At 51.2% G+C, this 27,894-nt stretch overlaps 14 protein-coding genes across 14 annotated transcripts; 6 read left to right on the top strand and 8 right to left on the bottom strand.

Moving 5' to 3' along the window:
- Positions 1–63: 63 nt before the first annotated feature.
- On the top strand, positions 64–3,882 carry K489DRAFT_382007 (uncharacterized protein). The gene has a single exon (XM_033605267.1). It carries the CDS (start codon positions 221–223, stop codon positions 3,533–3,535), a length of 3,315 nt encoding a protein of 1,104 aa, XP_033457999.1. The 5' UTR covers positions 64–220; the 3' UTR covers positions 3,536–3,882.
- Positions 3,883–5,279: 1,397 nt separating this feature from the next.
- On the top strand, positions 5,280–7,896 carry K489DRAFT_382004 (MFS general substrate transporter). Its single transcript, XM_033605266.1, has 8 exons — positions 5,280–5,414; positions 5,608–6,346; positions 6,477–6,525; positions 6,579–6,771; positions 6,831–6,880; positions 6,945–7,124; positions 7,205–7,444; positions 7,528–7,896. Exons 1-8 carry the CDS (start codon positions 5,386–5,388, stop codon positions 7,791–7,793), a joined length of 1,746 nt encoding a protein of 581 aa, XP_033457998.1. The 5' UTR covers positions 5,280–5,385; the 3' UTR covers positions 7,794–7,896.
- A 1,369-nt stretch (positions 7,897–9,265) lies between these two features.
- On the bottom strand, positions 9,266–9,634 carry K489DRAFT_323105 (HET-domain-containing protein; the record flags this gene model as incomplete). Its single annotated transcript, XM_033601673.1, has 1 exon — positions 9,266–9,634. A coding segment is annotated over one exon (369 nt), but the record flags the coding sequence as incomplete, so codon positions are not given.
- Positions 9,635–10,179: 545 nt separating this feature from the next.
- On the top strand, positions 10,180–10,788 carry K489DRAFT_322927 (ESCRT-II complex, vps25 subunit; the record flags this gene model as incomplete). Its single annotated transcript, XM_033601659.1, has 1 exon — positions 10,180–10,788. One exon carries the CDS (start codon positions 10,180–10,182, stop codon positions 10,786–10,788), a length of 609 nt encoding a protein of 202 aa, XP_033457996.1.
- Positions 10,789–11,041: 253 nt separating this feature from the next.
- Positions 11,042–11,419, top strand: K489DRAFT_291918 (uncharacterized protein; the record flags this gene model as incomplete). Its single annotated transcript, XM_033600205.1, has 1 exon — positions 11,042–11,419. A coding segment is annotated over one exon (378 nt), but the record flags the coding sequence as incomplete, so codon positions are not given.
- Positions 11,344–14,563, bottom strand: K489DRAFT_382001 (uncharacterized protein). Its single transcript, XM_033605265.1, has one exon. The coding sequence runs from the start codon at positions 14,341–14,343 to the stop codon at positions 11,731–11,733; it is 2,613 nt and encodes an 870-aa protein (XP_033457994.1). The 5' UTR covers positions 14,344–14,563; the 3' UTR covers positions 11,344–11,730.
- A 225-nt stretch (positions 14,564–14,788) lies between these two features.
- On the bottom strand, positions 14,789–16,070 carry K489DRAFT_432863 (ribosomal protein S6e; the record flags this gene model as incomplete). The annotated part of the gene is made up of 3 exons (XM_033608498.1): positions 14,789–15,288; positions 15,343–15,510; positions 15,615–16,070. The coding sequence occupies 3 exons, from the start codon at positions 16,068–16,070 to the stop codon at positions 15,193–15,195; spliced, it is 720 nt and encodes a 239-aa protein (XP_033457993.1). The 3' UTR covers positions 14,789–15,192.
- A 504-nt stretch (positions 16,071–16,574) lies between these two features.
- Positions 16,575–17,013, bottom strand: K489DRAFT_322987 (uncharacterized protein; the record flags this gene model as incomplete). The annotated part of the gene is made up of 2 exons (XM_033601663.1): positions 16,575–16,914; positions 16,967–17,013. 2 exons carry the CDS (start codon positions 17,011–17,013, stop codon positions 16,575–16,577), a joined length of 387 nt encoding a protein of 128 aa, XP_033457992.1.
- K489DRAFT_382000 (P-loop containing nucleoside triphosphate hydrolase protein) lies at positions 16,978–18,725 on the bottom strand. The gene is made up of 4 exons (XM_033605264.1): positions 17,926–18,725; positions 17,701–17,869; positions 17,543–17,641; positions 16,978–17,484 (listed from the first exon to the last, which is right to left on the bottom strand). Exons 1-4 carry the CDS (start codon positions 18,633–18,635, stop codon positions 17,392–17,394), a joined length of 1,071 nt encoding a protein of 356 aa, XP_033457991.1. The 5' UTR covers positions 18,636–18,725; the 3' UTR covers positions 16,978–17,391.
- A 655-nt stretch (positions 18,726–19,380) lies between these two features.
- K489DRAFT_322802 (uncharacterized protein) lies at positions 19,381–20,385 on the bottom strand (the record flags this gene model as incomplete). Its single annotated transcript, XM_033601648.1, has 1 exon — positions 19,381–20,385. One exon carries the CDS (start codon positions 20,383–20,385, stop codon positions 19,381–19,383), a length of 1,005 nt encoding a protein of 334 aa, XP_033457990.1.
- Positions 20,386–20,840: 455 nt separating this feature from the next.
- Positions 20,841–21,123, bottom strand: K489DRAFT_411371 (uncharacterized protein; the record flags this gene model as incomplete). Its single annotated transcript, XM_033607797.1, has 2 exons — positions 20,841–20,980; positions 21,045–21,123. The coding sequence occupies 2 exons, from the start codon at positions 21,121–21,123 to the stop codon at positions 20,841–20,843; spliced, it is 219 nt and encodes a 72-aa protein (XP_033457989.1).
- A 533-nt stretch (positions 21,124–21,656) lies between these two features.
- On the top strand, positions 21,657–23,139 carry K489DRAFT_341490 (formamidopyrimidine-dna glycosylase; the record flags this gene model as incomplete). Its single annotated transcript, XM_033602284.1, has 2 exons — positions 21,657–21,860; positions 21,913–23,139. Coding segments are annotated over exons 1-2 (1,236 nt in total), but the record flags the coding sequence as incomplete, so codon positions are not given.
- A 778-nt stretch (positions 23,140–23,917) lies between these two features.
- Positions 23,918–26,508, top strand: K489DRAFT_322401 (NMDA receptor-regulated protein 1; the record flags this gene model as incomplete). The annotated part of the gene is made up of 2 exons (XM_033601621.1): positions 23,918–25,985; positions 26,042–26,508. 2 exons carry the CDS (start codon positions 23,918–23,920, stop codon positions 26,506–26,508), a joined length of 2,535 nt encoding a protein of 844 aa, XP_033457987.1.
- Positions 26,250–27,853, bottom strand: K489DRAFT_381994 (uncharacterized protein). The gene has a single exon (XM_033605263.1). It carries the CDS (start codon positions 27,689–27,691, stop codon positions 26,708–26,710), a length of 984 nt encoding a protein of 327 aa, XP_033457986.1. The 5' UTR covers positions 27,692–27,853; the 3' UTR covers positions 26,250–26,707.
- Positions 27,854–27,894: the final 41 nt, after the last annotated feature.

Genomic DNA, 27,894 nt, shown 5'->3' with positions numbered 1-27,894 from the left:
GCCCGTGTCAGCAGCGCGTTTTCATGAACGTCATGTCGAAATTTGGCGGCAAGCAGCTCCTGACGGCTAACAATTGATGGCGGGAGAATCATCACGACAGTCATTCTTTATTCGTGATCCATCGCCGACAGACACATCCACTTCAAGGCCATAATCAAAAAGATCAGATCTCGTCAGATTCGCATTATTGATCGTTTGATCTGATGATGTTCAAGCGCCAATGAAAACATGGCTAATTCGGCAGGCCCCAGTGCTGCACTGCTTGAGGCGACAGCGTCCACCGTTCACAACTTTAGAAGGCCGACCACTTGCAAAACCACCGAGATGGGCTCGCTTTGCACACACACAATGCTACCGGCCAGAAAGTCATGCCAATTATGCCGTCTTCGATAAAATCGATAGGCCTGATCACACCTTGGACGGGTGGCTAGGGCTTCTCGAACAGTCATTGCCACCACATCTGCGTCTGCAGACTACACCGCCATCGGACGTCAAGCTGGACTCTACTGATACTGCGCAGATAATCCTCTCTGCACAGTATCCTCCAAATCCTTCTATTGCAGGGTTCGATCTGCTGCACAATTTGGGTTTGATTCAAGGCCGATGGGTAGCAGTGATGTGGTTGGTCAAGGAGTTGACCGAAGATTATCATCAGTACACAGAAAACAGTGCACGCCTCGCACGCCTCGCGCATGAATGGCCGCTCTCAAAACCTCTCGCCGAATTAACACTTAAGCCAATTGAGCTGAGTAGACAATTCAACGATGCGTTGCCACAGCCCACGGTCTTTACTGGATTGAACGACCTCTGCTATCTTCCAAGCAAGAATAACAACCTCGCCAAGAGGCTTCGACATGCCGCTGTGGGTCAGATATGGCGCAGCATAGGTCGTATGACACAGGCTTGTGCTGGTGCAGCCATAGCCCCCGAAGTCCTGGAGGTTATCGCCCATCTCCATCACAAAGAGATCATGCCGACATCAATTTATCAATTTGAGCCCAACGTAGACAATCTGGCCATCCGGATGCCTCCACTTCTCTCACTCCTCTCCTCCAGAATCTTGACCTCTTTGTCAGACGCTGCTTGGCGCGCGCACGAGAAACTCATTATTCAAGACGCCAAAAGCAAAGGAGATGCATACGCAGCGCTACGCCCCGAGATTCCCAGCTCTGTCTATCGCGTACACGTTGCTGGACTCAAACCCGAACTATGGATGGAGTTGATTCTCTGGTCGTGTTTGCGTGGCGGATGGGTGCAAGAAGGCGTCCAGATTTTGCTGTCGCTGTCGGCCGATAGATCCTGGAAGCCTATCTCGTGGCAGGAGCATGTGTCAAAGTTTTCTTCAAAAGCTGCAAAGGCCAGCATGCCTGAATGGAATGAGTGGGATTTCCAATTCAAGACCCGCTCTCCTGATACCATGGATGCTCCGATTGCCGCAGAATTTCACGTTGATCGCACAATAAGTGGTGAGGTCGTCAGCGCGTTCGCAGACGCCTTGGTAGGTCTGGTTGACGTGGGCGTTGGAAATCGAGGGATTCCGATGCGGACGCTTGTTGCATCGCTCCGCGAGCTGCAACGATTCCTTAATGTATCGAGATTGAGTCTCACTACCGGGTCTTGGGATGCACTCTTGCTTCGTCTTGCTGACACTCATATTGTGGATGCGAGATTTGACGGGGCAGTCATCCAGGAAATCGTCTCGCTATCGCCCGGCATGTCTCGACGCTTACCATCTACAGTCAAACAAATGGAGAGCAGCACCTTGCCCAATTATGTTTTGGACGGGAATCTGGCCATGCAGGGCCTGCTTCACACAGCTCTAAAGGGGCAGATCGGCACTGGTCATTTTGAGTCGGCTCTCCAGGTATTCAATATTATCCTGGAGCGAGCAGATGAGGACAAGCGCGATTCAATCACCAGCTTTCTGCGGAGACGGAAATCGCTCATGGACACTGCGATTCGAAAAGGTCATTTCACAAGTAACTTTTCAGGTATCGATTACCCAGCACTGAACGTACAAATACCTGCTTTCGTTCTTGCTGCGCTGCTTGATCTCGCCACTGAAGCCAGGTCCTACGACTTTGGCAATTGGCTCATCGCTAGCGAGGATGTCGATGGGCCTCTCATCACCCTGCCGATGTACGGCGATGTGCACATTCAGCCAGCGCTTCTCAATTTTGCCCTCGAAACGAACAATGAGAAATTGGCAGAGACTGTTCTTAAACAATCGTCATCGAACGTCAACATGCAGACCTTCTTCAACAGCCGAGTGAGCACCTTGCAATGGGGAGCTGCAACAACTTTGTTGGAGTTGCTGGTGAAGTCAGGCCGAGACGATGTTTGGAACGCTGAGAATTTGGCGAACCTAGGCCGAGTGATTATCTCTCTGGCAGCAGATCCCAAGCACGGTTCATCAAAATCCGAGAGTAGCCTGGCCAAGGCGGAGGGCCTCTTCACGGCCATGGTCCTAGGCAAGTATGATGGCGCGGGCGCCAGAAAACCTGCGAAGATCCGAGAAGTACAATCAATCATCTCAGTACTCTCCACGGTTACTAGGCGGATGGGTAAATTCTGTCTCTCCATTGGACTTCCGCCACGACAACTGCGCTTCAAGATGACGTCTGCCAATTTCAATCTAATGCTCGAAGGGATTGTTGAAACTCACGGTAGCATTGCGGGTCGTCGTGTCCTGGCCACCTTCTGGCCGTGGCAAGCCCGTTTGCCGATCAACAACTCAACAGCATTTGGCACGCGCCAGAGCACAAGTATGCAGACCGAACGCCCTCATGCCCTGCGGAGGCTCTTGGCCCACACTCTCCGAATATCTGTCGGAAATCGGTCGAAACGCTCTGGCGACACACGCTCTACTGGAAAGTCGACATCGATACAGGGTACGGTTGTGCCGAACACACGGACGGTATTGATCATCTTGCAGAGAGCTTTGGAAGAGTTGGGACAGCAAAGCCATGAATCCAAACCTCAAACCTCGGGCATGACCTCTTCGCTAGCGCCAGAGTCCATTTTCCCGCAAGCAGGGAATGTTGCGTCACTCGCAATGGCCTCGTCGTCCAACTCTTCGCCAGCGAGCGTCGATGACGCAGGCCATCGCATCGACGCAAGCGACGAAAATTTGAACATCGATACTGACAAAAGTCCCGAGACGGATCATTTCGACCGTGATCTTGGCGATAGTAGCGTTAGCGACGCCGAAATCGCCGCCGGCATTGCCGCCGACGAAGGCGTTCCCGTCGTTGACATTTCTGCGCGCGGCATGGTTGCCTGGGCCGTGCGGCACCTGACAGAGCTTCCTTCCGTCGAAGAAAATCTGGTACGACACCTAGACTTTATTCTCCGTCAGTACGGATTGGAGGAGATACGCGCAGATCTCTCCCGGATCGTCCGACAAGTTCAACGGACTATGGAGAGATCGCGCGAGGAGGAGGACGACGATGAAGTTCACTGCACAGAGGAGGTTGCCTCGGCTGCTCACCAACGAGAAAATAACGCCTCGAGACTCAAAGGGCCTCATCGCTGAGGTGATCCCATCGCGACTGTGCTGGCGGAGTTTTATTAAAGCACTGGCGGTGATCAGCATAACGCTTCATGGCGTTATATCGGCTAATATCTGGGTGGTCATCTGCTTGTTTTCCTCGCAAGGACTAAGCAGGAGCAGGAAATTGCACTGTGGGCTACACATTTGCGTTCCGATCTTTTGCCTTTCCAGTTTTGGTCTCGAGGAACAAACCTCTGTATATTGATGTGGCTATATGTAAATATTTGAAAATATGTGCATTTCGAGAGTCCCTCGTCCGGCGACACTCTTCAACTTGGGGCTGCTTTGCTATGCATTGACATTCTCATGTCCCAAACACTACTCGGACGAGTCATGCAAAACATTCTCGATAACCCACGCGATCTATCATGGTGTTGGTCATCGTAACTCCGCAAGGCTGTCACACGCGACGAAGTGGGTCCATGCCCACACGCATTGATATTTTGGCAACTTGGGCCCAGCCTCAAAAGCCTTCCCAAGCGGGAAAGCACGGAACGATTGAAAGAATGAGGAATCCATTCCAAGGTCGGTAGGGTTGGCCGGCAGACACTCCGACCGCACAATTACCCGAGGTTCCGAATTCGCCGTCGATCGTCGCCAGAACAAGCACTCAGTTGCGGAAGACTCACCGTCTCCACGCTGTTTGGATCGGACAAACTCCGCCCACGATACAAGACCTCATGGTTTGATGCACGGAAAACTCTTCCAGAGCATTCTCCTCTGCAAAGACCTTTCACACGTAGGCAGAAGACCCACAGAACTGTCCCGGACACAGGACGGATGCAATCGACGAAGGATTCCAAGCGAGAAGTGGATGCTGAGTGAGGCGCGGGTTTTGCAACGCGGAATCGACGTCATGACGCACGGCCCGGGCCATACACACATACATGCACACACAACCCCCGGGGACACACACACACACACATATCCAGCTGGGGGGCATCCTTCCCTCTGACAGAGAGTGGATATATACTACAGTAGCACTACCACGCGCGGCGACTAGAGACGCAAGACAAACAGCATGACATCGCGCGTGGGAAGAAAGTCGGTGGTGGACAGAGGAGTTCGCCCTCTCAAAGCCTTGAAATGGAACCATTCACGGGCCATAGATCAAAGGACATCCCGGCGAAGGGTCGATCTCTTTCCTCTCCCGTCACCACTTCTTCACTACACCACTCCACCACTCCACCTTTTCTCCCACTCGTCATCACGCCCTACTGTACCACGGAAGAGGTGTCGTCCTCCCGGCGGCCTCTTCTCTCGAGTCTCGATAATACATCACTAGTCGAATTCCGATCTTATGCTTCTCTTCATCTCTGCTTCCTTCAACATCCTGCTACTGCGTGCGACGACAATCTCGGCTTGACGAAGCATTCCGTTTCCTTAGCTACTTACGCAAGATACTCACGAATGGGACCCGGCTTCAACATCCTTCCGTCTTCAACATCATCACAATCGAAGGTGACAGGCCGGTATACTGAACGTAGATCCTCCTACACTGCCAGTGCGCCAGCGTCAATCCTTTGAGTCTCGACCCGCAAGCGACAAAACCCGAGCATCCAAAGCGAAACCTAGCCTTGCGACCCGTCCCTTTGCTTCCTTGCAACACAGTATCGACCCTGACTCTATCCCGCCATTGCGACCTTCGCCAACCTATTCCTCTACCACCAACGGTTGCGTCAAATCGTTCTCTAACCAGCAGACCCCAAGGACATCCACTAAAACTCGATCGCGATCGTCTTGATTCCAGCTTGTGAATTTTCATCTGTGAGACTCGCAATCTGGACAATATATCCGCAGGACTTCACCCAAAGCAGCATTCCGTCGCAATCATGCCGTCGAGATTTCGAGAACTTAACCCGTTAGTAAATATCCACAATCCAATTCCTTCCTCTCTGGTGCAATCGCACTCGCCAGATGGCTCTTTAGATAGTGGCGCACCGACATCACTTCAAAGACGATAGACAAGTCCCAAGAATGACGACATCACGTGCTCGGAATCAGCTTTTGCTCCCTCAGCACTTCTACTAATCACATCTTTGTGCCGTTCATAGGTTTGCCAAACATGACGTTAGTGAATACCCTGGCGTGTTGATTCCGCTCGCCAGAGGCACCAGCACATCCTCCGCGCCAAAACCTCGCTCGCCCTCCTCCGATGAGGAAGTCGACAAGACGTCCTTCGACGAGAAGAATGCAGCTGGCCTACCTCAATACAGCACAGCTGGCGTTGCCGGCAACAACAGCGCTCTCACCAGCACCAACACCGGCGACCTCGAATCGCCACGCACTCTTGAGACCCTCCGCGCCGAGATCGACGATGACATTGCTTCCACCGGCACCGACACCGCCTACGACCGCAAATCCCACATCATCAACAAAGCCCTCGCCGACATTGGCATGGGCCGGTACCAATGGCAACTCTTCGTCCTCTGCGGCTTCGGCTGGATGGCGGATAATCTCTGGCTGCAGGGCGTCGCCTTGACGCTGCCACGCCTGAGCGCTGAGTTCGGCATCGATTCGAATTATGTTCGATACACCACTCTTGCGCTTTTCATCGGTCTGTGCCTCGGAGCTTCGTTCTGGGGCATTGCTTCGGACATCGTTGGCCGCCGACTTGCGTTCAACTTCACGCTGCTTGTTGCGGGTGTTTTTGGTATCGCGGCGGGTGGGGCGCCCTCGTGGGTTGGCGTATGTGCACTATACGCCTGCTTGGGATTTGGAGTCGGAGGATCTCTCCCGGTTGATGGCGCTCTTTTCCTCGAATTTCTGCCAATGGCTAGCAACAATTTGCTGGTAAGTAATTGTTCCTGAGATTCGGGTTTTCAAAGGGCTCGAGGAAAGCTCGGGTCGGCATAATCGGCGAGCATAAGGGCACGCCCGTATGTATACATGGCGCACTTCGCTGACAATGACAACCTTCTAGACCTTGCTCTCGGTATGGTGGCCGATCGGACAGCTGATTGCCTCTCTCGGTAAGGAATCCTCCTCAAGATCTTTGAAGGATCAATGCTGATGGAATGAACAGTCGCCTGGGTCTTCATCGTCAACTTTCCTGTGAACGTCGGCTGGCGATATTTCATCTATACCATGGGAGCCATGACCACGGGATTTTTCTGCTGCCGATTCTTCTTCTTCCACCTCTTCGAATCGCCCAAGTTCCTGCTCTCCCGCGGACGACAAGCTGAGGCTGTGGCCGTCATTCACGGCATTGCCTACAAGTGAGTATTGCGACTAGTCACGACATAAGGTTAATCGGATCTGACGAAAACACTAAAAGAAACAAGACAAAGACTTGGTTGACTGAGGAGATTTTGAACGAGATTGGAGGTGAATAATACTGCTCAGATTTCTCTTTGATTTGTGGGCATTCTCTGACAGTCTCCTGATATAGGCCACCCCGATGTCGTCACTGATGGCAAGCTCACCGTCATGCAAATCATCAAACGATCGCTCTCCAAATTCAGCGGACAGCGTATCGGTCCTCTCTTCAATACCCGCACTCTTGCCTTGTCCACAAGTTTGATCTGGTTCATCTGGCTGACGATCGGCATGGGTTACCCGCTCTTCAACGGTACGTCCAATTCCAGCGTCCCTGTCAATTTCCATGACTTCCAATCAAAGTAACACATCTGACGTTTCCCATTCCAATAGCCTTCCTCCCGCAATACCTCAGTCGCAGCGGCGCCGGCGAGAATGACGAGAACACAACCTACCGCGACTACGCCATCACCTCAGTCGTAGGTGTGCCCGGTAGCATTCTTGCCTGCTACACCGTCAACCTGAAATACATCGGCCGCAAGGGTACCATGGCCATTGCCACAGTCGTCACGGGAATCTTCGTGATCCTCTTCACCATCGCATCCGATTCAGGCTTCCAACTCGCCATGAGCTGTACGTCCCCCCTCTTGCAACTTTCATGACTTCCATACAGAAACCCTCTTCTTGCTGACACGAAAATTCCACCCACCATTCAGGTCTCGAGGCTTTCTTCCAAAACATCATGTACGGCGTCCTCTACGCCTACACCCCCGAAGTCTTCCCGGCGCCCAACCGCGGCACCGGCACAGGAATCGGAAGTTTCCTCAACCGTCTCGCGGGTCTTTGCGCGCCGATTGTGGCTGTCAATGCCGGCCAGGCGAATCCCAAAGCACCGATTTTCGCGTCGGCGGGACTGTTCTTTGCGGCGTTTTTGGCCATGGTTGCTTTGCCGATTGAGACCCGCGGGAGGTCGACTTTGTGATTTAAGACGTAGAAGGGTGTTTGGTGGATTTACAGGGGCGCGGAATAGGTCACGCCCTTTTGCATATTTTTGGGCAAAGTTTCGATGAGATAATGATACCAGGAACTGTAAATTTTGCCCCGGCGTTGAGTTGTGATGTTGATCTGTGCCGTCGTGCGAGACATTGTATCATCGAGCGGGCGAAGATTTCGCTCGGCATCAAATTATGATGTTCATCTATGACTTTATTCGACATATCCCTGCATCGGTAGAACGATCATGCCAACTCATGGAATTCAGATCCCCTACCGTAATTGCCAACAGCGATAACTACCCGGTCGCTGTGCATTGCCTTGTCAACGAATCTCGAACTCGACGATATTGCTTTCGTCATGCAGACACTTCTCTAAGTGGCCGTGCTCCATACCGTCAATGTAAGCGCAGCCGACGAGAGTGTAATACCGACCATGATTTCGAAGGACAAAGGCTTCGGAACCACCGAAAAGAAGGCAGATCTTGTCACCTGATAATATACCATAATCTCCCAAGACAAATTTCCCTGCGCTAGTTTTGAAGAAGTAGTGCTTTTCTTCATCCATGTCGCCAAAAAAGTGTTTGACGATATGCTGTTTGAACTGATAGAACGTCCGCTCAGACTCTCGTGCAGTGTCGTCCGCAAGAAGCCTCCCGATGGACATGTCGGCGAAAAGTTTCTCACTCGATATGGAGCTCAAAAGTAATGACGCGAAAATTTGACGGTATGAACCACGATCGAAAGGTCCAAGGCTTTCATTGATACAACCGATCACTGCTCCTTTTGCGAACATGGTTGTGCAATCTTCAGACCAACGGACTTGTGGTGTCTTCCCCTCAGTCGTGGGGCATCGAGGCCAAGCAGGACTATGGCGGCAGAAAATACTCAAGTCGACACCACGCGGACCAAGAGCCCACGAGGAAAATCGATCCTCGGGACCCAGTGGACACACACGGAGTGCGTCGAGATTGCCCTTGTCGCAGATCTCTCTCATAGTGAACCTACAGTAGACGTTCGCTGGCGGTAAGCTATAATCTGCATGCATGGCATCTGAGAGCCCGCAATCAAAATAGCCGAGAAGTGCGAATATCTTGTCTCGCGGATCAGTTGCCTCCATTTGATGCAGTAGAGCGCAAACGGCCGAGTAACCCAACCGCTTTCCTTCACGGAGGCTAGCGACGTGTTCAAAGAACCCAACATTGTATTTGCGAAGAAACCCCAAACTACGAGCAAGACGCTCCCATTTCGACCACGGAGCCTCGACGGTACCACATCGGATCATAGGCTGTTGGCTGGCGGAAACAGCCTCCTGAAGCACCCATATTCTCTGCCACCAAGCTCGATCAAATATCGATTTCAAGGGCGAATGCAAGTCCCACAAAATGTGGGAATTGAATGAGTCTAATGCGCTCGTCAGCCATTCTACCTCTGTTTCTTGTCTGTGGTCCCCTAGCCACGCAACGACTTGTCTGGCCTCTCGATAAATCGTCCTCATCTGTCCGATCTGGTGCATCTTCTCGACCAGATCCTGCTGATTGATGCATAGTGCATCGACCCAGAGCGCGACCTCGCTTTCTTCGTCCCGAAGTGAGCGTAGTGCCGCATACAGGTTGCTGGTGATGACTCTGGGGTGTCCATCGACAGAGATCGGGATGTCTGACATCTCCGTGCCCCAGGCGTATGAAAGGGCTCGATAGTATGGCTTGACTTCTGTGACCAAGGAGCACAACTGGAGCGAACATTGTATCGGATCGTCCGCGCTACCAGGAAAGATTCTAAGGACTCGTATCTCGCCCAGCTGACCGTCGATCGGCGAGTAGAGGTCCATTGTAATGAACGCGAATCACACTCATGACGGCCACGAACTCGAAGTATGAAAGTGCCTCGAAGCTGATGTGTCCCTACTTTTTGTCGTCGTCGGGTACTCAGCCACAGCGGTACCTTGCATGTTCGCAGTGGGGCACACAGCAGCCGTCACGAAGCCGCAAGAGGTACATCACAATCTCCGGCCTGGCGTTCATGTCGAACTTCAATCCGTGGTTATGAAAGCTCATGCGCGAAGACCATTGGCGTTTGGGTATTATAATTGCAAATCGAGCTCATTTCAATGAGTAAATCTGAGCCTGAGTTGATATTGAAGACGCCAGCGGTCATCGGTCCGAATTTGAATGCATCCGAATGACATGCGTGTGTACATGAAATGCGGCTATGCAAGACTCCTGATAATCAGTACCACTCTTACTTGATGATCGTCCAAACGTCTAGGCGTGGATGCAAGCGACAGCGGCATCTGAAATTGGCCAAGAGCTCGCATGCCGCTCTTGAATTATGATGTCGGCGGGGTGACTCCACCATCTCTGGAACACCGTTGAGATGAGCAGCGCAACACCGGAGCCTTCACTGGCAGGACTATCCTTGGCCTCGGGAAACAACCCAGGCACTTTCACTTTCCCCCGATATGCCTCCTTCCGGCCGTTCTATTCCATCCAACGAAATCTCGCTACCCGCGAAAAACAATTCCAGCTATGGGCTGATCTGATCACGGCCTATTGCGCCCACCACCACATCTTCCGTCTCGATCTTTCCTCACTTCCACCAGATCTGTTTCATAACCCGTCCATCGATCGGAAACTATTACCAGGCGATATCCGTATCGTCCTCGATCACCTCAGCACACCCGCCGGCGGCTCCAAGATCGAGTGGATCTCCGCCACAACCCGCGGCGAAGTCAGCGCAAGCTGCTATGTTTACTGGCGCACTCTTGAGGACTGGGCGAACGCATTACACAGCTGGGTGGATGCTACAGGACAGAAGGGTGCGGTTTTGACCATCTATGAACTGCGCGAGGGCGAGGCGGTCATAGGGCAGGACTGGAAGGATATGGATGAGGGCCTGTTGAGGAAAGTTCTCAATGTCCTCGTCAAGCGAGGAAAGGCGCAGATCTTTGGGCAGGAGGAGAATGCGGGAGTCAAATTCTTCTGATGAGGAGGAGGATGGATGGAGGCAAGACAGCGATGATGTTGATTCGGATGAGGAGTATGAAGACGATGCTGAGATTGAGGGAGACACGCGAGGCGGAAGTTCCACTGCACGAAAGAATCGCCAAACGCCCACAAAGAAGCGCCAGCAGCTAAAGAAGCCGCGGACAGACAAGGGCAAAGCACCAAAGCGCCAAGAGTCGCCAACTGCTTCCGAATCCGACAGCAAAGACCCAACACAGGCCCCTCGCAGCAAGCGAAATCGCGAAGGAAATCTCTACGACGCTGTAGCCGGCCGTTTGGGCGCCGAAGGCTTCCTCGGCGACAACAACCGCGGCTTGAAGCCGCTCAGACCCGACGAGGTACTCTACAGCCGAGCCGGAGCGCCCGTCCGATACGAGGAGGACGACGAGTACACTCAGCATCGACATTTGCCGCCCGACGCTCTGCCCAGCTCAGACCTGCTCAAAGCCATTCATGCGTATGTTTCGGACTACTACGGTAGCGGGCATTTGGGTGAGACGAGTTTCGATTTTGAAAGCATGGACGAGACGGCCCTCATCGCGTTTGGGATCTTGCTGGAGGAGACAGCTGCTTCGATTCTGGGCGAGACTGGGGATCTGGCGTTTACAGAGGCTCTCCCTGAAGAAGAAGAGGCATGATAATCGTTGCCTGTCGCAACTATTGCAGCGCATATCTTATTGAAGCATATTCGGATTGCGTGATGGAGCACGGGTTCCCTTGCGTTGGTTGAAGGATCGAGTATTACAGAAATGCTTTAGGGTGATATTGATTGCTTCGGCTGTGAACTACCGGTCATGGCTTCGTTTCCACATAAATCATGTTCCTTCCTACAAAAGTTTCTCCAGCATGGCCGGTCGTCTTACAATTTCTCCAACCAGCTAACAACGGTTCTTGCTGCCGTAAGCTCTACTTACGCAGCGTCTCACAGCAACCACTTTTCATCAAAAGTAATCTGCTGGCTCATTGCAGCATTCAGCAGCCAGTCCGTCGTGACAATCCTCGCCTCGACCTCCTGCCTGTGTGCCACGTTCCGGAAATTTCTCCAGAGCTTTTGGTCATTCTCACTGTTCCCAGAAACAAGATAGACGTAGTCAAACTCATCTGCTCCACCTTGGTTCTGAGACTCCTCTCCCGACTGTGGATCATCGCGTAATCGACGCTTGGGCAGTTGCATGCCAGTGCGACCCTGATAGAGGAACGCGGCCCCACCGTTGACAGTAATGATCTCCTTGAAAGTCTCGAAACCGCCGTTGACATCTTTAGTAACAAATATGGACCATCCGCGCAGGAGTTTGCCCTGATTCTCTCTCGCTCGTTGCAGTGCATCGACAAGTCGAAATCCCATTCGCTCTTCGCCTTCACGATCATGAAGCAGTGCTGGCTTCTCAATGAGCTTCGATTTGGTCAGCGCTGTTTCGAGATATTTAAGATCGACGACCATAGGAGCGCACGCAAGAGCGGAGACAAATTTCCGAGTGCGCAACAGCCGCGGAGCGACCAGCACATCTACGGCATTTGGTTTTGTGGTGAGAGCAACGCCAAGCATGCGCAATTTGTCTCGATCTGAGGACTCTATATGCTTATCGTCTTTCCAGCGATCATATCCGGTGACCATCATTCTGGTGTGAATCTCGGGAAGCGTGGTTCTCGACTTCTTGCTTTGCTTGGTGGCTGATTTTGGTGTCTCGCCGTCGTCAGCCATCTCTTCGTCTGTTTCTGAATCGTCAAATTCTTCACTTGTTCTCTTCCGTGAAGTTTTGGTCGCCGGTGCAGGGGATGCAAAATCATCGGCGTGACTCGATCGTCGCCCGCCATGTACTACACCTCCTTTCCTTTTCATCTCCTTCTGAAATAATGCAATGTCGCCAGCTTGCTGGTGAAGGTTATCCATTGCTCTGGCTTTTGATGCACGACCGACGCTGAGAACCATTGGCGATTCGTTCTCTTTGTCGTCACTAACTCGTGGTGTTGACACGGGTTTACGAGGTCGCCCACGTTGTTTCTTGGTCGTCGATGGCTCCGCATTATCACCTGTGTCGTTTTCTTCCAGGGGTGGTGTGGGACGCTCAGTTGTTTCAATAGTCTTTTTCGCTGGTGGATCGGCGACAACTGGATCAGACGGTCTTGCAGGTGATTTCGGTTTCTGGGGCGAGCGTGATTTGGGGAAATAGGCTCGCTCAACACTTTTCATGTCAAGTGAGATCTGACCTGCGACTTCGCCGAGGTTCGTCCTAGCTGGGAATGTATTGTACTTCGGATTTGACAAGGTCTGTACCGCACACTTCGCATAGCTCTCTTCCAACCAGAGATGATTGACAACATTGATGTTCCACTCCTGTGCAGCCTCGCATTTTTCGCTCTGGGTGTGTGCTGTCACCAGGTGGGTGTTGTCCTGTTTCATGGTCTTGGTAAACTCGGCACCACAGTACCTCACCAGATTTTCCACGTAAGTGCGTGCGTCGCCGGAGTAATTTGAAATGCTGATCTTCATGTTCTCAAATCCTGGGATTCCATGTCGCGGCACTGGATAGTGAAGCAACTTGTTGAGCGGATTTGAGTATCGATTCTGATTGATGACATGGTAGAGCCAAGAGAGATTTGCAACTTCCTTTCCGGCGCGAGAGGCGGAGACGAAGTCAGAGCCGTCACGAAACTGGCCAATGTAGATGTCGGCAGCGTCGATATTACTGACGCACGACCCACCGCTTGAATGAATCAAATCCTTGAGCGTCTTGTGTATGTGCGCGCTGATTTCCAGATCTTTGGAAAAAAATACCCTCTTGCATGATAGAGCGTTGAGCGATCTGCGAGATTTCGACGGACTTATCGGAGGTGTTGAACAAGGAAGTCCTGAAGGGGTAGCTACTGTTGCTCCTGACAAATGTGGTGTTGGGTAGCTCCGAATGGAGGTTCCATGCTCTGCGCGAAGTATCTCGGGATCGGGAAGCAGGTATGGCTTCTCACTGATCTTCTTCCCAAGTTTCAAGCATGCATCTATCCAATGCGGCAAAACGATCTTGCAACCTAACTCCTTTTCTTCGGCAATCCTACATCGCTCATCATCTAGACTCATTGTCACAATATGAGTGACAATTTTGGTCAAAGGTCCACTATATTGCCCGCCCAGCACCATGACACCAGCAGTGATGGCGCGAACATCGCCTGGTGGCAGGTCTCCGCAAGTAAAGACCACATCTTGAAAGAACTGACTTGGATCGGGGCTGTACTGTCGCGCTGATACTTGTTTTCCCTTGCCCAAGCTATGCGCTACCCACGATGGCTTCACAACATCGATGCCATGTTCAAGAGCGGCCGTGTATTGCCGGAAGTCGATGTGAGTTGAGATTATGTGTGTTACTTGTTCTAGTCCAGGGATGTGTTGATCGTTATCGTCCAAAGGTCGGTACTCCCCTCCCTGACTCTCGATGATCCTTCGGTTACGCTCGATCTCGCGATTGTCCAGCTCCTCACAGGGTATGATCGTGAAGATAGTGCCTGCGAATATGCCTGGCGCGTTCCCCGGTATGTTTGTCATGGTGAAGCGACTCTCAGTATGTTCGAGTTTCTCTCACAGTATGCGACTCTAGCGTGCGCATTGACGAGTGTGTTCGTGATCGCTCAGATATGATCTATTGTGTTGTGATTTGGCGATTGGAGGTGATCTCCAGGATTTGGTGATCGGCGGTGATTCCTGCGATTTGATGATGATGTTGCAATATTGCAATATTGCATTTGAAAGCGATTGTCGTATGCGGCTGTTACCTCAATAACTATAGTGAATACAGTAGTGGCGATCCAGCACGCGACATATTAAGGTCAACGCGTCTGCCATATTTTTGGAATTCGTGCCTAATTGCGCTCGATGACGAGACGCGTTGGGGGGTACGCGCGCACGTGACTTTACACACATGTTCAGGGTCTGCATAAATTCTGCGGAGCCCGGTCTTGGCTTGAGGTCACGTGCATAAATATTGGAAAGTGCCTCCGGCATTTTTATTCTCAGAGATCTAGGATACTGAGTGCCGCCTCGAAGTGTCGTCAATGGCATAGAAGCGAGAGGCTCTGTAGATAGAAGTCTTGTCGATATGTACTGCTCTAACGGCGAACGATATGTCCTGGCAACATAGGAGACTCGTTGCGATGTCATTGTGTGATTAATCATGTATGAAAACCTGCCTCGACAAAGAAGCAAAGAATACCGTTGTTGGAGACTGGACCATCATCGAAGAAAAGGTTGAAAAAGCTTTCATGGCTCAATGCTACGTGATGGAACGCCAACCTCTAACGCCCGATGCAACCCCGAAAATAAGCAGCTGGAATCGTAACCACAATTCTACAGCCTTGCTTCCATTTGGAGAAATCATCAAAGAACACACATGATAATCTATTTGTGCATGCTGGAAGCACGACGCTTGCGGATCTCGGCCTGCTTGGCCTTCTCGTCGTTGACGCGCTTGTGAAGGATCTGGGCGTATTCGTTCTGCAACCATGTTAGCGCTAATGAAAACGATAGTACAGAATGACTTTGACTTACGGCGGCGTCCTTGCTGGCCTCTGTTCGGCGACGCTTGAGCGCGAGACGGTGGCGCTTGTGCTGGAGACGCTGGGGAGTAACGAGGCGCTGGATGCGAGGAGCCTTGGTGTATGGCTTCGCACCCTCCTTCTTGGGCTGGACCTCACGACGAATGACGAATTTACGAACCTAGAGCAGTTCTTGTCAGCAAATGACTGGTCTCAGACTCAACCGATGCCGCGAGGCAGGTTGGCGAAGAGGAGTAGAGGCTCATAGAACTTATGAGTACTCACATCGTCTTCCTTGCTGAGACCGAAGAAGCGACGAATCTTGGTCGCACGCTTGGGACCCAAGCGCTTGGGGTGGACGGTATCCGTCAGACCCGGAATGTCCGCATCTCCCTGCTTTACGATCGAGAGAGCAAGCACCGACAAGTCCATGGCGACGATGCATCCACGAACTGACTTCCTCTTTCTCTCACCAGTTCGGCGGGCGCGGTAGCAGCTGTGACCGTCGGCGAGAAGAAGGCGGACACGGGTTGGGTGCATAACACCCTGCTTCATTGGGAAACCCTGCTTGTCGTTGCCACCAGTGATGCGGAAGATGTAGCCTTTGAACTCGTCGCCGACGCTGTCGCCAGGAACTTCCTGACCCATGCGACGGTCCATGAAGATACGGAGCTTGCGCTCATCTTCGACCTCGATCAGCTTTTGCGAGCCATTGGCCGGGAACGAAATGTTGAGCTTCATCTTGACGAATGCCGGTCAAAATGGTGCTGATGTGGTGATGGGGTGGTAGTTGACAGGACGTGTCGTGAGCGCAATTCAAATTCTTGCTCCGCAAAACACAATCGGTGTGTGGGAGCTTTCCGGGGCTTGGCGTGCATTCGCTGTGTTGACGCTTTGGTCTTAGCTTGGCTTACATGTAAGGGTCTGTGCGCTCCTCCGACGTTCTGCGGGCTGACCTGTGCCCTTGAATATTGTTGGAGCAATCCATCCATTCGTGCCCGTGCCTGATGTAATAATGCTGAACGCCCAGGTGCATTTCATCGTAGGCTTCATCGTGATCACTCTACATCCACATGAAGCACAGCGCAGTCCGACTACATGATGATACAGTCAGAGCGACTGGCGTATTGTGCTGAGAACGTGGGATTACATCGTGCAAATGCAGGCAACAGTTGCGCCGCCCATCGTCCTACAATTGCTATTCTTCGGTGCGGTCCACCAAAGAGAGAGAAGCATTCCGATTCTTCAAGCACCAATATTATTATCCATATCCTTCTCACCCTCATATCCGCTCACCTCCCTCGCGTGAGCCGAATCCATGGTCCCCTTCTTCCCAACTTCACCAGAATGAGATTCTTCCTGTAGCACGTCTCCATGCAGGTGCTCCTGAGTGGTCGTCATGCCACCCACGCCCTGTTCGCTGATCGCCTGGCCATAACGCATGTTCTCAGCTTTGCGTTCTCCAGTTCTATGCTGATCTTGCACATGGTCTTGAGTCTTCGATGGATCTTCCGTGGTCTCGGCCTGGCCAAGTTGGCCGCCAGACTTCTTGTGAGGCTGAACATGAGACGCTTCCCCCTCGTATCTGCTTCGATTAGAGGAGTCATGGAGATGGTGATAAGTCATACAGAGCGTACTGAGTTTGTTCACCACCAGGCTCGGTGTCCATGAGGTTAGTGGACATATTTGTATCGTCGATTGGTCTGTCAATAGTATCCTTCGAATGCTCAAACTGCTGGGCGTCAAAGGTATGCAGGTAGATACAGTGAAGGCTTTGGTCGGCGTTGGTGTTGTTTGCATGCGACAAAGAAATTCGGGAGTTACGATTCACATTTATTGGTACGATGAGCGTCATAACTGCACATCTTGTGCGACCCCTTGATGCGACCAAGCATCATCCTATTTCATGCGCTCAAGTATAATCACTTCTAATTCCCAGCCAATCTTGAAAGTAACGCCGCGCTTAGACCGAGAAACAATCAAAGAGAAATCGCACACACGTCACAGAGCTCGGGAACACCCAACGATTGAGACGCGACCGACATGATCCCATCCATGTTTTTTAATCATCAAAATCCAGGTCCATGCCCATCAGATGACCTTCGTATATCCTCATAAATTTGGCTACGAAGGCTTCGAGATGGAAGATGACTTTCTGTAAAGAGCCGGTCATTAGTGACGGAGAATGCATTCGTTCCCTCGGGTTCACTTACACTGCCGGTCCGTATCCGGTGCTCGTAGAAAGCACTCCATTTGACGACTTCGGTTTTGAGGCTGTCGTCCAACTTTGGCATAAGCTTGAATGTAAGAGTCTGTTTCATAATCGTTAGCAGTTGAAAACGAGACTTCACATTTATCATAAGCCGCATACCTTCAAGATTGTTGTTGCCGGTATGCAGTGGGTAAGCAAGTCGTAGAGCTTCGCTCGAACCTGTAAGATCCGCGCTGGTGATCTTTCGTCAATTATTTCTTTTGCAATGACCTCGATGAGAGCTTCCCAATCTGGCGGTGGGATTGGCGTCTTCTCGTTCACACTCTCACTATCACACGATTAGTCTTTGCGTTAGATGATCGTGACGAGTTTGGTGAGACTTACTTCTGAGCATGCACTGCCTCAAACATGAGTAGAGCTCTGCGAAGGTTTCTCTGGCTTTCATGTGCTACCCTCCGCTCCAATGCCTCACACGCTGGATATCTTTCCTCTTTCCGTACTTTTGCCAGTACTGTTGCAATTTCTTCTTCGGAAGGCGCCGCTACTCTCACGAGGAGACATCGTGATCGAATAGGAGCGATGATGTTGCTCGTACTGTTGGCCAACAAAATCAAGCGGAGGTTGGGACTGTACTTTTCCATGGTTCGGCGGAGGGCAGCTTGCGCATCGCGAGTCAGATGGTCGGCTTCATTGATGACAACGACTTTGAATCGTTGCTTGGCTGCCAGATCGACCTGTTGAGTCTGAGCCACCTCCTTCAACAGATCCTGTACCACAACGCGATCATAGTTTCCCACATCGGAAGGCGTTATCTCCAGGTGGTAGTTCGATGACACAATGTTGAATTCGAGCTTTCGATTGCTGGTGGTTTGAAAAACACGGCTGTCGATCTTGATCTTCTCAACGCCGGGGCCATATAACGCGCGCAGTGTTGCAGTAATTCTCGTTTTCTTGCCTGCGCCAGAAGGGCCATAGATGAGGAGATGGGGAAAGTCGCCGCTGGCAGCAAGCGAGCGTAATCGGTCGGCAAGTTCAGGATGGTATGTGAGGGTGTCTAGTGTGCGCGGACGGTGCTTATCAACGAGGAGAGCCATGTTGAGCTGTAATGTGCAAGGTTGCGCCAAAGTCGTAGCAGTTGTCGATGTCAAGTCACAATGCAATCAATCATCGCTTCACCTTGAAATTCGGCAGGTGTTCTGCGGAGACGCGCCTCTGTCGCGCTTACATCACGTCTGCACGCGACAACAATTTATCTACGGTGGACTACATTTATATAATCTCTGCTCACAATCACGACACCTCCGACTTCCATCATTGCGTTCGATTAGTTATTAGTACCGATAGGTCAAGCCTGGTGCAAATATGCCCCCCCTCCCCGATCGCATACTGTCATCGCATCTTGCAAGAGCGTTTTTCCTATCGAGCACTGTTTCGATTGCATGGTTGACGCCCGTCCGTTTGCTGCCAAAGTTATCCGGATGGAATGGTCAAGCTCCACATGGCACATCCTACCGCAAACTCGACGCTGTGGTCTGGCTCGAAGCGTCCCAACTAGCATCCATAAACGATGACTATGTGAACAATTGCTGATCAGGTGCACCTGGTCATCTTGCCCGAAACAATGGCAGTCTCTGTTTTTGATCGTCTAGCAGCAATGTCAGATTGTTGACGCTTCGCGAAGGGCCATCTTTACTTTACGAAATTTGACATTACGGACAATGGCTTATTTGGAGAATCCGGTTGTATATTCATTACGAGAAGCGGGATCGATCATTCTGGCCTTTGCTTTTACTTGACGGAAGTTGTAAATCGAGTAGTAGGCGCCCCAGTGGCTCGGCATCAGTGATAGCGTTCGGAGCTTCCTGCGGGTGGGTAATATCCTCCTCCGAATTCAAGACTGCCATTCTCGAATTTGTCCTCTCGGACTAGTCGCCATGGCCCGAACCAGCTACTCTGATATATCTCAACCTCAATAGTGGCTCGGAAACTTTGTCCGAGATAATTCTCTCTGTGACCTTCCGGAAAAGGCGAGCTCAAGGAGAAAAACGTTCCTTTTGGAGCAGAAGCCTTGACCATCAGCTTTTGCTGGAAGCTTTGCACACTGAGCTCAAATGTACGATTTTCCCAGTTATGAGAATATGATAAGAAAGGGCTGAGTCCAGCGAAGCGCACTGCGAAAGGAGGTCGGAAGTCTATGTTCAAATCCTTGCTTCGGTAGCCTAGCAGGAAAGCCTCCATACCGAGAATCTGACCTCCCGCGCAGCAGAGCCCGTTCGCGCCGTCTCGACCTTGTACCCAGATGTGCGCTGAAGGGAAACTGAAGGCCCAGTTCTTCTCTTCGTGCACAGTCGCATGGCCAGAAGAATCTGCAGATTGGAGCTCGATACTGGGGATACTCAATGAGAAGGAACATGCAGAAGCTAGCGAGTGGACGTGCCAGTGCAATGGGAGTGGAAGATGTACAAGCAGACTCTCCGGTGTACTCGTTCCGTCCGCCCACGGTGTTCTTGATGTCGTCTTAGCTTTGAATGTAAAGTCTGGGTGTGAGAGATCATATTCAGACAGAGAATCGGCGCCCCATCGCACGAAGCCTATGTCGGGAATATCGAGTCGAAAGCTCGTGTTGTCGGATTCCGTGACCATCTCGATTTTTTCGGCCCATACTTCCTTCTGGTACACATTCGTGGAATCTTTCGGGACGTATGTGAAGGATACCATGAATGGTTTGCTCTTAGCTCCGCGAACTTCGCAGATTATCACCGCGAGATGACCACCGGAGGGCAGATCGAATTTGCCGTAGTAGCCCTCAAATACGGCTCTCTTATGGGGAGCGTGATGCTCCATACTTTTGATTCCTGAGCACGTTGATTGGATCGATCGAATCGCAGAACTTTGAGATATGGAGCGCAGGTGGTCGGCAGTCTTCCTGAGCTCGATCCGCAGATCGTCATCAACTAATGTACGGCAAACGCGAACACTGCTCATCGATTTCATGAATGCGTGGCTGCCCAGGTGACGATGGTCATTATTACCATATTTGGACTAGCGTTGAGGTATGACGCTTTAGTGATGCTTACCAAACATTTAATGTTGTGCAGTGTAGAATGTCCGAACGAATCTGGAATCATCACCGCAACGAATCGTCAAAACATCATATGGAAATGGTTACAACATATAGGTAGTCAAAACGAACTCAAAGAAACATCATCATCATCGTAAGGTATCATTAATGGCCAGTGGAGAGGTTCCGAACGCCTGTGTGGCACTGAGACATGATGCATGGAAAATGATCAACAAGATCACTTTTCCTTCTTCTCCGGCTCGCCCTTCTGAGCTTTGTTCTTGTTCTCGCCGTTGTCCTCGTAGTCTCCACCTTGCGCTTCATATCGTCGTGCAAGTTCGCCGGCCTTCCATGCCGACCAGCTGCCAGCGCCGCCGCCTAAAATAACGTCAGTATCGAGGTCTCGTCCAGCTGGTGGACCGAGGGGATATTTTCAGCGAACCTTTCTCTTCGGCCTTGACTTCCTCCTTGATTTTCTCACGAAGTTCGGGGTCAGTCGGGGTTCCCTTTGATGAAGGCATTCTTGTGAATTGGGTTGATGTAAATGTACGCTGGTAACGTGAGATAGCGATTATAGAAGAATGAGGACGAATCATGAGTTGACCAATGCAAAGAGACAAGGCGAGAATTGCGCGGATACGATCATATACATATCATTGACATTATGCCGCTACCATAATGTCATGATGTAATGAGATAGATACATCCCTGGGCTAAATCATTGGTGCTCTATATGCTGATGGGCATGGGTTATGTTCGTCGTTTGCGCCAACTTCACAGTAAACGTGTATTGTAGATTATGTTTCGGTGCTGCATCATGACCAAGCCTGCTGTTTGAAGTTATATACATTCCTGACGCGATACGCTGGCTTCTGGCATTCCATCTATGTGTATTTCATGCACACAATACTCACATGCGGGACAGAAGAGATCTCACGAATGAGTGCAAGTGAGGTCCGAGCGTAATACTGATGAGCTCATTGACGCGTGCGCGCGTCTTCCCTGCCCTGAAATTCGACTGCGCGCTCACGCAGCGACACTTACGCCTATCATATATATCCGTGGACGTTTGTAATAAATCACAGCCCCTTCATTGTTGGGCCTCAGATCGTCTCCTGAGCCGGTTCAACATCAGCAATTGCAACATTCCAAGGTTTCAGTCGAGGTGCCTTGTGCACTTCTTTCAGGCAAAATCAATTGGGATCGTCCCTGAGCAGCATTTTGCTTCGCTCGTTCTTGCGATTCCATCATGCCTGAGGTATTGTTCAAAACTTGGTCTTTCCGAATGCCATATTCTAACAGTGCATTAGATCGGAGAAGTCGCGCGCATCGTGCATTACCTGCGCAAGCACCTTGTCAACAGAACAATTAGAACCTGCCAAGGTTTTGAAGATGATATCGTGTATGGTAAGGTGGGATGCTCCGCCACCGCCTTCCAAAAAGCCGTCGAGGGCAAGAAAGTCATTGGTGCTGGCCAGCAGGGCAAGTACTTTTATGTGACATTATCGGCTCCGCCCCATGCTGTTATGCATTTGGGCATGACGGGGTGGATCAAATTCAGTGCTGAGGAAACTGGCTATTACAAGCAAGCCAAAGAGAGCAAGACAGTGGAGGAGTGGCCGCCGAAGTACATGAAGTTCTTATTGAAATGTGATCCTGAGACGGTCGATGGCGAGGACAGGGATGCACTCGAGATAGCCTTTATCGATGCCAGACGGCTTGCGAGAATCAGACTCGTCGATTGTGAAGCCAGCAAAATAAGACAGGAGTCGCCGCTCAAGGAAAATGGACCAGATCCCGTTATTGATAAGGATCGCCTCACGGTGGAATTTCTTACAAAGCTGTTGCGAAAGAAGAAAGTTCCCGTCAAGGCACTCCTGCTCGATCAGGCAAACATCAGTGGTGTAGGCAATTGGGTTGCGGACGAAATTCTCTATCAAGCGAGAATACATCCGGAACAATACAGCAACACATTCGACGACGAGCAGATCAAGCGAATTCACGATGAGCTCATCGGTGTATGCACAACAGCTTGTGAGCTTCTCGCAGACAGCAGTCGCTTTCCAGAGAACTGGCTGATGAAATATCGCTGGGACAAAGGCAAGAAAGATGCCAATGTACTACCAAATGGTGCAAAGATCGTCCACCTCAAGGTTGGAGGAAGAACGTCAGCTGTCGTTCCATCTGTGCAAAAGAAGACTGCTGCCGTGGCTGGTGACGTCGACTCTGGGGATGACGATGTCGCAAATGCTCCGAAAAGCGCCAAAGGCTCGAAACGGAAGGCCAAAGCCGAGCCAGAGGACGACGACGAGGATGAAGATTTCAAGGAGGAGCAGCAATCTGACAAGCGCAGCCGCACAGCAAGGGCCAGCGCTGCCAAACCTACTCCAAGTGTACAGCCTGCCGAGAAAAAAGGTCGGGGTAAAAAGGTGAAGACCGAGGAATCTTCTGATGATGCGGACGAAAAGCCTACGGGTAAGGCTCGGGCGAAGAAGTCTCAGACGAAGAAGGAAATCGAAGTGAACGATACTACGAAAGGAGGAAATGCTCCAGCCACTTCATCAAGGAGAACGTCGGGAAGGTCTAGGACCAAGACGTAATTCGGATGAATCTACTTTTGACCGCATCTGCTTGAAATCCCATACCTCTGTTCGTCGGTCAGAAAAGGCTTGCGCTCATTTGAATGCGCTCATTTGAATGCACGCATGAAATCGTAGGCCGGTCGCTGTAATTGAATACTCTGCCATAGCGAAGATGCTGAAGTCTTGCCAGTCAACTTATATTTGGAGGACGTGAGAATTTTTGCACGATTTGTCCACATTGTGCAGCACTCTATCTAGAATAGTGGTCGTATTCCCTTCACGAACACACTCCTCTAGTGTACTCTCTTCGATACATGATTCTGCAGGGGGTGTTCCTGTTATTCTCGAAACATACAACAGGAATATTGTGCGAGCCTTTGATTCCAATTTTGAACCCTTATCCAGGCTGTCAAGGGGTTGGCTATTAAAGATGACATGCTGTATGAGGTGGTGGGGTTCTCAGGCGAAATCTTGGCAAGCAATGCAGCCCGCATTCTCATCCAGCATTGACGTGCGTGCACAAAGCTCGCTTTGACGATTCAGTGCTGTACATTAAACTGCATCGCAAGTCGAAGGATTCTACCATGCGACACTGTTCTTCTGTCTGACAGATCGGAGCATTTTGTTCGCCATTTCTTCCACGCGGGCTATTGGCGACAGTTCGCGGAATTAAACGAGAATATCACTTGAGACGTCAGCGGCTGCCCATAGACACAACTCCAAGACGTCAACAATGGCGCAAACCAACCAGATTCTCCCGCCTAAAGAGCAGACGCTTTTCCGACATCTTGTCCAGAATTATGAGACGAAGCAATACAAGAAGGGAATCAAAGCGGCCGAGCAGATCCTGCGCAAGCATCCCAATCATGGCGATACCCAAGCCATGAAGGCTTTGATAATGAGCAACCAGGGAAAAACAGAGGAGGCATTTGAGTTGTGTAAACTTGCTTTGAAAAACGCCATGAAGTCGCATGTTTGCTGGCACGTTTACGGTCTTCTATATCGGGGCGTCAAGAACTATGACGAGGCAATCAAGGCATATCGGTTCGCATTGAGGCTGGATCCTGATAGCGCACAAATTCAGAGGGACCTTGCACTCCTTCAAGTGCAGATGCGGGATTATGCCGGGTTCGTGCAAAGTCGTAATCAGATGCTCCAAGCGAAACCTTCCATCAGACAGAACTGGACTGCCCTCGCGGTCGCATTACATCTCAGTGGAGATCTGGAGAAAGCGGAGGACATTCTCACTCGATATGAGGACACTCTCAAGACACCTCCGTCAAAAGGCGACTCCGAGAACGCGGAGGCGATTCTGTACAAGAACTCGATCATTGCAGAACGCGGGGACACTGAGCGGGCGCTTACTCATTTGAAAACCTTTTACAAGTCGGCTCTGGATCGCGCTGCTGTGATGGAGCTCAAAGCGCAATATCTTCTCCAGCTCGGCAGGTTAGATGAGGCAGAGAAGGCGTACCGTGTCTTGCTCACGAGAAATCCCGAAAAGCGTCTATACTATGATGGTCTTGAGAAAGCATTGGGTCTCGGCAGGGACGATGCTGGGAATCGACAGAAACTTGTTGAGCTGTATGATGGATTCGCAGAGAAGAGCCAACGTGTCGACGCACCCCGAAGGATACCTTTGGACTTTCTAGATGGTGAAGCTTTCAAAGAGCACGCGGACCGGTATTTACGACGCATGTTCAAGAAGGGTGTCCCGAGCACATTCGCCAACTTGAAGCAGCTGTACTCGGACACAGCCAAGCGGGATACCATTCAAGCACTGGTCGAAGGTTATACAACAGAAGATCTGGCCAATGGTTCTGCCAACGAAGCGTCAACGCAGCCAGATGAGAAAACCGTGCTGAACTGGAAACTCAGTGTCAACTACTTCCTTGCGCAGCATTACAACTATTTTCTCTCACGCAACCTATCAAAGGCCCAGCAATACATCGAGACAGCCATATCACTGAACCCTTCCAAGACCGATTACACATACCATATGACGCGAGCACGGATACAAAAGAATCTGGGCAATGTGGATCAGGCTTCCAAGTTCATGAATGCTGCACGCGAGATGGATCTGAAGGACAGATATATCAATACGAAATGCGCAAAGTATCAGTTGCGGAACGATGAGAATCAGAATGCGATCGACACCATGGGACTTTTCACCAGGAAAGAAGCCGTGGGAGGACCACTTGGTGATCTCCTTGACATGCAGTGCGTTTGGTTCATCACTGAAGATGGTGAATCGTACCTACGTCAAGGCAACATCGCTTTAGCATTGAAGCGATTCAAGGCCGTGTACGACATTTTTGACGTCTGGACTGAAGATCAATTCGACTTCCATACCTTCAGCTTGCGCAAGGGTGTGATTCGAGCTTACGTGGACATGATCCGATGGGAGGATGATCTGCGAGAGCATCCATTCTACACTCGCGCTGCATTGTCAGCAATTCATATCTATTTGAAGCTTCACGATCAGCCAAGCCTTGCGAAGGGTGGACAGCTCAACGGCGAAGGTTCAAGCGCAGCCGACCGAAAGAAAGCCGCTAAGAAGGCCAAAAAGGAGGCTGAAAAGGCTGAAGCGGAGAAGAAGGCTGCAGCTGCAGCTAAAGCGAATCCCAAAGCCGACGACGAAGGTGTTGCAAAGAAAGAGGACACAGATCCGCTCGGCCTCGAGTTGCTGAAGACAGAAAAGCCATTGGATGAGGCCTTGAAGTATCTTACACCGATCCTTGAGCTTAGCCCAAAGAGCATCGATGCGCAGATCGCGGGCTTCGAGGTCTACATTCGTCGGAGTAAGTGCAAATAGACGCAAACATGATGTGACGATACTGACCATTCGGCATTGCAGAGAAGTACCTACCTGCAGCGAAATGTGTTTTGGCTGCCCGGGCTATTGATCCAGATCATCCGAAATGCCACGAGCAGAGCTCCCGTCTCAAACACGCACTCGATACCTTGCCCGAATCTCTCCCTCAACAGATACAAGACGTGCTCCAATCCACATTCCTCTCGACGCTGAACAGCAAGCCCCTGAAAGAGTCCAATGAGGAATACCTCCAATCTCACAGCAAGAGCGCTTCACATGTTCATTCAGTTGTCCGCGTGAGACAAGCATTATCACCAGACGATGCGAACATCAAGTCCAAAAGCGTTGAGAACATACAGTCAACTTTGAGCCTCCCGAAGCTTTCGTTACGCGAAGTACAAGAGGGCCAGGAATTGCTCTCGGAGTTGGGCGCGACCCAGGATGCTAAAGATGCGTACCTGAGCGGTGCACGGAAGCGATGGCCGGATGCTACTGTACTAAAAGCATAGAAGCGCGCAGGCGGACTGTGAAAGGGCAAGCGAAAAGCACATGTAGACTCAGATACGGAGGCATAAATTCAGTGTGGACTTCATTTCTTAGACATGGCTCTGTGGCGTGCAATAGCTGAGAGGAAGGGAGAGAAGAATTGCAGCGCTTCAGAAGGAGAGTTTCGACCGGCACAACTATCATCGATCATCATCGTCTCGCTCACTTCGCCCCATCACCAAATAATCCTTCAATTCGGAATGGTTCTGCCATTTTAGTCACAATCTGCACATCACTCTTGCTGCCCGCCGCGATCGTTGTCTTTGTCGATGTCGTCGTCGACTTGATCTCATCCAGCGCCGGCAGTCGTAGTCTCTCGTCGTTCAAATCTCCCAGAACTGTGTATGCCGCAGCATGAAGATTGGGTACACCACCGCGGCCCAGCCGTCCCCGCTTGCGCGCAACATCGACGAGGAAGCGCGACGTCACATCGCTGCCTGCTGTTACGAGCGGCGGGATCTGATAGTAATCTAGTAGTTGCTGCACGCCGTCCTGGGTCTTTTGCAGGCGATCGATGAGAGTCGTCACAGCTTTGACGGGGTCTGCTAGCGCCTCCTTGGGAAGCGCTTTGTGTTTTGGTTCTTGCGCTTGGTTAGGTTTGTTGGCGGATCTCTTGCCTTTAGCGGCACTTAAATCTATTCCGCCATCTTCGTTGTCGTCCTCCTCGTCTTCATCGTCTTCCTCCGCGTCATCTTTGGTGTAGGTCTGGGCTCGCGCTTGCGCGGATGCCAACAGAGCGGCCATAGGGTTCGCATTTGATTCAACATCCATCTCTTCGTCGTCATCGTCATCTCCGTCATCTTCCACCTCTCCGAGAATTTCGTCCTCATCATCCTCGTCCTGTTCGACATTTCTGGCCGTCTTGCTGTCTGCAACGGCTGTGCCCAGTCTCTGCGCCTTGGCCAATTCCCGCCTCTTCAGCGCGTCTTCTTCCTTTTTTCGCCTGCCATCTTCGATCTCTGCCAGGATTTTATCTTTGTAGGGGAACAGGTTTGGAATGCCAGGGTCCTTCTTCAGTCGTGACTTCCATTGTGGGCTCTTTTTCGCTTCTTTGCGCTCTTTCCTCTGCTTTGACGCAGACGCTTTCTGGATCTTGTGACGCAGACGTACGGGCACACGCTTTGATTTGGGCTTTCCGACCTTCATATCGACGACTTTTGTTGAATGTGTGGATTGATGTTTGCTCGGAATTAACACCGGGCTTGGAACTTTTTCAGATCTTCGTTGCCAAGATTTCGACTTGAATCTGCCGATAAGCGTTGTCGGCCCGCGCCGAGGTCCCTTATCGCCTCTTATGTCAGATGCTCGGTGGGCCTGGCACGTGACCGATCCGAGACGACGTTGGAAGT

This window comes from Dissoconium aciculare (assembly GCF_010015565.1).
Source record: "Dissoconium aciculare CBS 342.82 unplaced genomic scaffold K489scaffold_9, whole genome shotgun sequence".
Lineage (NCBI taxonomy): Eukaryota > Fungi > Ascomycota > Dothideomycetes > Mycosphaerellales > Dissoconiaceae > Dissoconium > Dissoconium aciculare.
This window is presented reverse-complemented; position numbering and strand designations above follow the sequence as displayed.

Excerpts from the sequence above, each read along its gene's own strand:
- K489DRAFT_382007 (XM_033605267.1), top strand. The coding sequence starts at position 221 with ATGAAAACATGGCTAATTCGGCAGGCCCCAGTGCTGCACTGCTTGAGG.
- K489DRAFT_382004 (XM_033605266.1), top strand. The coding sequence starts at position 5,386 with ATGCCGTCGAGATTTCGAGAACTTAACCC. Across the intron at positions 6,881-6,944 it reads GATTTTGAACGAGATTGGAG|GCCACCCCGATGTCGTCACT; the intron begins GTGAATAATACT and ends CTCCTGATATAG. Across the intron at positions 7,445-7,527 it reads CTTCCAACTCGCCATGAGCT|GTCTCGAGGCTTTCTTCCAA; the intron begins GTACGTCCCCCC and ends CCCACCATTCAG.
- K489DRAFT_382001 (XM_033605265.1), bottom strand. The coding sequence starts at position 14,343 with ATGACAAACATACCGGGGAACGCGCCAGGCATATTCGCAGGCACTATC.
- K489DRAFT_382000 (XM_033605264.1), bottom strand. The coding sequence starts at position 18,635 with ATGGCTCTCCTCGTTGATAAGCACCGTCCGCGCACACTAGACACCCTC. Across the intron at positions 17,642-17,700 it reads CGGCAACAACAATCTTGAAG|ACTCTTACATTCAAGCTTAT; the intron begins GTATGCGGCTTA and ends ATTATGAAACAG. Across the intron at positions 17,485-17,542 it reads ACCGGATACGGACCGGCAGT|AAAGTCATCTTCCATCTCGA; the intron begins GTAAGTGAACCC and ends GGCTCTTTACAG.
- K489DRAFT_381994 (XM_033605263.1), bottom strand. The coding sequence starts at position 27,691 with ATGAAGGTCGGAAAGCCCAAATCAAAGCGTGTGCCCGTACGTCTGCGT.